General features: G+C 46.6%; 1 protein-coding gene across 3 annotated transcripts in view; it reads left to right on the top strand.

Annotated features, from left to right (window-relative positions):
• The first annotated feature begins 230 nt into the window (after positions 1–230).
• DOCK11 (dedicator of cytokinesis 11) overlaps positions 231–7,064 on the top strand; it is a 291,743-nt gene continuing 284,909 nt past the window's right edge. For all 3 annotated transcript variants that reach the window (XR_005774010.1, XM_040406100.1, XM_040406099.1), the window contains exon 1: positions 231–425. Coding sequence is in view for 2 of the 3 variants with exons in the window: in XM_040406100.1 (XP_040262034.1) it covers positions 324–425 (102 nt within the window). In the remaining variant the exon portion in view is untranslated. The remainder of the gene's footprint in view (positions 426–7,064) is intronic.

Raw genomic sequence — 7,064 nt, 5'->3', positions numbered from 1 at the left:
TGACAGATGCCCTTTAGCTCTTGGTATGCCAGGTGGAAGCAAAATGTAAAAAAAAAGCATATGCTTGGTCCCTAAGTAACAAAACAGGTGGAGGACCTTAGGGGGTTAAATGTCTGCAGAGAGGACCCTGGTGTGAGGAGCCCCCCTGCCCTCAGCATCCTCCTCACATGTGTCCGGCTCAGCCTCTTCTCACCATGATAATGCTCTGACTGAGCAGAGGAGGAGGAGCAGCAGCGAGGAGTGCGAGGAAGAGCGCAGCTCCGGAGTATCACTCTGCAGCCGCCCTCACTGGCACACACTTCTCTGTGCCACCCATCTGCACCATGTCCGAAGTGAGGAAATTTACCAAGAGGCTCAGCAAGCCGGGGACGGCGGCCGAGCTGAGGCAGAGCGTGTCTGAGGCGGTGAGGAGCTCGGTCATCCTGGTGAGTGTCCCCCCATGTGCCCTGCTTGCCTTCACCCCCTATACCTAGAGGGCAGTGCCCCCCGCCAGCCCTGTGCACCGAGGCGCTGCCCCCACCCTGTCCTCACGAGGAGATGGCTGTGCAGGAAGTTTGCAGCAAGCTGTGGTTCCACTGACTCGTGTCTCCCTAGTGTCACTGAGCTGCTGGGGGGCACCTCATGAGGACCCTGCTGTCCTCTCCTCCGGTGCAGGGACCATCTTTGTTATTGCTGGTTGATGGAGGCCACACCCTGGCTGATGCTGAGGAGATGCTTGGACATGGACAGGTCCTGCAGTACTCACAGGGGCCCAGCGGCACCATACAAGTGAATGGAGTGTCTTACCACCACACCACAGGGCCACAACATTTCTTATGTAATGTATGTCTATGGCACTCCAGCTGTTGTCAAACTACAATTCCTAGCATGCTCCATTCATTTCAGAGCAGGCATGCCCAACTTGCGGCCCTCCAGCTGTTGCAAAACTACAACTCCCAGCATGCATGGATAGCCTACAGCTATTAGGGCATGCTGCTGGGAGTTGTCGTTTTGCAACAGCCGGAGGGCCGCAAGTTGAGCATCTCTGTTTCGGAGAAGTTATGCACACTGGGAGTTGTAGTTTTACAACTGGTCTACTCGTCCCCTGGTCTACGGTGTGGCAATGCTATACGGCGACCTGTCTCCAACTATGTTAGAGCTGGGATGTCACAGGTAAGTCATGCCGCACACGGGTTAAAACTTGGGCGCGACTCGCGACACAGAATCCGCAGTGTAGGATTTTATGTGACACCATTGACGTACGTTATAGGAAATGTTGCGAGACATTGCACGACATGTCGCAGTTTAGCCGTACCGGAAGAAAGACATGCCGGAGTTTGTGTCGCAAGTGGCATATCGCACGCAACATTAACTCCATTGACTTTGATATAAGTCACCCGCGACATGGCCTTGTTTTCACTGCCACATCCCAACCCTAGAACAGTCGCACGACATCAAGTTACGGACAAGTCGTCGGTATTTTTGTGTCGCATGACTTTTCTGCGACTTGCCGTCGTGTCGCCCGGTAGTACTATGCCTAAGTTACCGAGCCCTATGCACCTTGATAATGGAATAACTATAAAACAAGCTCGCGGCCAACTTTTAAAAAATATCCTTTTGGCGACACACACCAAAAAATATGATAGAAACGAGTCTATTGCACAAGTTTGTCAGAAACGTGAGACAGGAAATAGCTGTTGTCGTATGTGTGAAGTGAAGCATCCTTCATACCCCGCGAGACGTTACCGCACATGAGGTGCGAGGCCGAGGCAGAAAAGAAAGTCCAGGAGGCAGTTTTTATATTTTTTTTATCCATGACCCTATGGAGTCACACAGTTTGTGATGCCCCCTGCCATAGAAGCAGACTGCACCACTGGCAGCGAACCATGTCTGATTACCGTGCCAGGTTCTTGGAAGAGAGCTATCCTGGTGCTATATAGCCTTCTCTCCTCTGAGAGTGGTCGTCTGATGGACGGGATGGCAGCAGGGGGCATCCAGGTGGCGGGAGAGTTTTGACTATGTGTATACGGGATAATGCTGGTGTAGGTGTGGCAGAGGGAGGGTCTGGACGAGGAAGGGAGGCCCTTTACTGAATGTGCTCAGAGTAAGACCCTGCCACTTAATAGGTAGGACATCAGAATATTTCATTAACGGGATTGTGCTGCTAGATATCACCAGGATATACCGCCACATACTAATCGATGGGATCCGATAACTGGGACTGACTAATGGCAGCGGCACTAGTAAAGCACTTCCCAATGTAAATGCCAACATGCCCGTTCACTTCTTTTAGCTGAACGTACCGCAAAAGAGCGTTATAGCTAATTTTATTTATTTTTTTGTTTCATTGAAAAGTGAGCGAGGATCTGGTAACTCAGTGGCAGCTGTATACAACTGTATAGGCCGACAGTCACAGGCCTCACATCAAACGTTCAGAGCAAGAAGAAGCTCTCTCTCTTTATATATTACCGTATATACAGTTGTAAGAAAAAGTAGGTGAACCCTTTGGAATGATATGGATTTCTGCACAAATTGGTCAAAAAATGTGATCTGATCTTCATCTAAGTCACAACAATAGACAATCACAGTCTGCTTAAACTAATAACACACAAAAAATTAAATGTTACCATGTTTTTATTGAACACACCATGTAAACATTCACAGTGCAGGTGGAAAAAGTATGTGAACCCTTGGATTTAATAACTGGTTGAACCTCCTTTGGCAGCAATAACTTCAACCAAACGTTTCCTGTAGTTGCAGATCAGACGTGCACAATGGTCAGGAGTAATTATTGACCATTCCTCTTTACAGAACTGTTTCAGTTCAGCAATATTCTTGGGATGTCTGGTGTGAATCGCTTTCTTGAGGTCATGCCACAGCATCTCAATCGGGTTGAGGTCAGGACTCTGACTGGGCCACTCCAGAAGGCGTATTTTCTTCTGTTTAAGCCATTCTGTTGTTGTTTTACTTCTATGCTTTGGGTTGTTGTCCTGTTGCAACACCCATCTTCTGTTGAGCTTCAGCTGGTGGACAGATGGCCTTAAGTTCTCCTGCAAAATGTCTTGATAAACTTGGGAATTCATTTTTCCTTCGATGATAGCAATCCGTCCAGGCCCTGATGCACCAAAGCAGCCCCAAACCACGATGCCCCCACCACCATACTTCACAGTTGGGATGAGGTTTTGATGTTGGTGTGCTGTGCCTCTTTTTCTCCACACATAGTGTTGTGTGTTTCTTCCAAACAACTCAACTTTGGTTTCAGAATATTTTGCCAGTACTGCTGTGGAACATCCAGGTGCTCTTGTGCAAACTGTAAACGTGCAGCAATGTTTTTTTTTGGTCAGCAGTGGCTTCCTCTGTGGTATCCTCCCATGAAATCTATTGTTTAGTGTTTTACGTATCGTAGATTCGCTAACAGGGATGTTAGCATATGCCAGAGACTTTTGTAAGTCTTTAGCTGACACTCTAGGATTCTTCTTCACCTCATTGAGCAGTCTGCGCTGTGCTCTTGCAGTCATCTTTACAGGACGGCCACTCCTAGGGAGAGTAGCAGCAGTGCTGAACTTTCTCCATTTATAGACAATTTGTCTTACCGTGGACTGATGAACAGCAAGGCTTTTGGAGATACTTTTATAACCCTTTCCAGCTTTATGCAAGTCAACAATTCTTAATCGTAGGTCTTTTTAGAGCTCTTTTGTGCGAGGCATCGATCACATCAGGCAATGCTTCTTGTGAAAAGTAAACCCAGAACTGATGTGTGTTTTTTATAGGGCAGGGCAGCTGTAACCAACACCTCCAATCTCATCTCATTGTTTGGACTCCAGTTGGCTGACACCTCACTCAAATTAGCTCTTGGAGATGTCATTAGTCTAGGGGTTCACATACTTTTTCCACCTGCACTGTGAATGTTTACATGGTGTGTTCAATGAAAACATGGTAACATTTCATTCTTTGTGTGTTTTTAGTTTAAGCAGATTGTGATTGTCTATTGTTGTGACTTAGAAGAAGATCAGATCACATTTTAGGCTACTTTCACACTAGCGTTCGGGGCTCCGCTTGTGAGCTCCGTTTGAAGGGGCTTACAAGCGGCCCCGAACGCATCGGTCCAGCCCTAATGCATTCTGAGTGGAAGCGGATCCGCTCAGAATGCATCAGTTTGGCAGCGTTCAGCCTCCGCTCCGCTCAGCAGGCGGACACCTGGATGCTGCTTGCAGCGTTCGGGTGTCCGCCTGGCCGTGCAGAGGCAAACGGATCCGTCCAGACTTACAATGTAAGTCAATGGGGACAGATCCGTTTGAATTTGACACTATATGGCTCAATTTTCAAACGGATCCGTTCCCCATTGACTTTCAATGTAAAGTCTGGACGGATCCGTCTGAACTACTTTCACACTTAGAATTTTTTCTACAATATAATGCAGACGGATTCGTTCTGAACGGATCCCAAGTCTGCATTATATGAGCGGATCCGTCTGGGCAGACCCCAGACGGATCCGCTCTGAACGCTAGTGTGAAAGTAGCCTAATGACCAATTTGTGCAGAAATACATATCATTCCAAAGGGTTCACATACTATTTCTTACAACTGTATATGTAATCCCGCCATTCACCACCCCTCCCCATGCTGCCATTTCAAATAGAAAAAATAAAGTAAGGACAGATCATCATTTTAGAGCCTAGCAGATGACTACGTGTCTCCTCCGCTATAACATGGTCACTACCTGTAGCTCCTGCTGCTAGGCTTGACATTTAGGCATATAGCATCGGAATCTGTAATACCCTGCACTGTCACTTCTGTAATACCCTGCACTGTCACTTCTGTAATACCCTGCACTGTCACTTCTGTAATACCCTGCACTGACACTTCTGTAATACCCTGCACTGTCACTTCTGTAATACCCTACACTGCCACTTCTGTAATACCCTAGACTGGCACTTCTGTAATACCCTGCACTGTCACTTCTGTAATACCCTGCACTGTCACATCTGTAATACCCTGCACTGGCACTTCTGTAATACCCTGCACTGTCCTCTGGAGAAAGGAGAGACAGCTATTATTTGGGGAGAAGACAATACTTACTGACCTTTCCATCCTCCCAGCAACTGTAATCCTCTGTTGTCTATGAAGCCTCCAGTGATATCAGTCCACACCAAATGTGGAGGTGGAGCGCAGCTTCTGGCACCTACATATTGGCCACAGCACATTAGCAAAAACATGCGTTCCTAGAGGAACCTACTGACACCAATGACCGTTTCTACACCATGATAATAGTGGACCACCAATGAATAAGTGAGCCACTGTCAACCAAAGGGGGGGAGGGGTGAGTGCACAGGGTGTAGCAGTGCTCAAAGTGCTGCGGCCAGCCCCTTGGTTCTCAAAATAGGTCAATTGCATAAATATAAGAAGTATTATATCTTGGCAGCACTTGGACCTCTGTCCCTGATGTACCATATGGAGATGAAGTATTCCATTGGTGGTCATCGGGAACAGAGTATTGATTGCCCGGGCAGACATTTCTTTTCAAAAACCACCAACTGCTTGAAAAAGAATGATATGTCGTCCGAAACATTACACTGTATATTTGCTTGGTGATGAAACTGATTAAAGTGGTTTTCCGGGACTTTTTAATTGATGACCTATCTATCCTCTAGATAGGACATCAGTTTCTGATTGATGAGGGTCTGACACCCGGGAACTCAGCTGTTAGAGAAGGCACCGGTGCTCCAGTGAGCGCTGTGGCCTTCTCGCTGCTCATACATTATATAGCGGCTGGGCTTGGTGTCGCAGCCCAGCCTTATTCACTTCAATGGGGCTGAGCTGCGCCTAGGCCATGTGATGAATGCGACATCACATTGCCTAAGCAAATATGCTAGATGGCTCTGCACTAGTGTGAACGCTGCTGCCTTCTCAAACAGCTTATTGATGGGGGTCCTGGCCATCAGATCCCCATCGATCATATACTAATGACCTATCCAGAGGATAGGTCCTCAGTATAAAAGTTTTAGAGAACCCCTTTTAAATACCTAAAGTGCAAAACATATATCTACAAGTGCTGTCTCTAATTGACGGAGGTATGCTTTCATGTGAACAAGATCAAGTTCAGTTACCAAGAGCCCCTGGAATCTCATCCAGCTGGTGCAAAATGGGGCCACAGCTCTTTGCATCATGGGTCCGTCAGTGTTTGTCCAAGCACTAGAATTCCTCGGTCAGTTCTGCTGAGGTTCCAAGGGTTTGGACCGGCACCAGTCACACATTCATACCCTATCCTAAGGATACGCCATCTATACATTGTCCATCGAGCCCCTTTACAGTTGGCAGTCTTGGGGTTATTCCTTCAAACATCATGCTCTGAATCCGCGCAGTGTACATGTAACGCCGCGGCACCAGTCCCACCGGATTGATAGTCCTCTCCCCTTTCTAGGCTCTGGCCTCCTGTCCACTGCAGCCGAGTCACCCCTGAGGTCTCTCCAGTCTAAACATACATCTTTTTTCAGTTTCAGAAAATGTCTTCAGTGAATCATTTGGCTGTTGTGCCGCTCATATGACCTGCCAATGTGATCCCACCATGTAAACACGTTTTGTAATACTCAATAACTCCTTCTGTTTCGTTTCATAGTCAACGTGGTTTCCTTTTTCTAGTGATTTCATATAGTGCTTGATAAAATGTAAAATTTTTTCTACTAAAGAATCTTAAAGGGGCCGTGTCACCTCAGCACATGGTATTTATCATGTATGCAAGGTAATACAAGGCACTTACTGATGTATTGTTATTATTAGGGATCAGCAAAGTCAATTCGCATAAAACTTCGTTCTAATACTGTACGGAGCAGGAGCTCCGTACAGTATTACAATGTATTGGCTCAGATGAGCCGAAGTTATTGCTTCGCGAAGTCTCATAAATTCATTTATACTGTAAAAAAACATTTACTGAACTCAGGTTCGGTTACAAGTGGTACCTTGGAACCGAACCAGAGTTCGGGCTTTTTTTTTTTACAGTATAAATCAATTTCTGAAGTTATTATGCGAAGTCTCGCGAGACTTTGCAAAGTAATAACTTCGGCTCATCTAAGCCAATACATTCTAATA

This window comes from Bufo bufo, chromosome 8 (assembly GCF_905171765.1).
Source record: "Bufo bufo chromosome 8, aBufBuf1.1, whole genome shotgun sequence".
NCBI classification, from domain to species: domain Eukaryota; kingdom Metazoa; phylum Chordata; class Amphibia; order Anura; family Bufonidae; genus Bufo; species Bufo bufo.
Note: the sequence above shows the minus strand (reverse complement) of the source record. Positions and strands in the feature narration are given on the sequence as shown.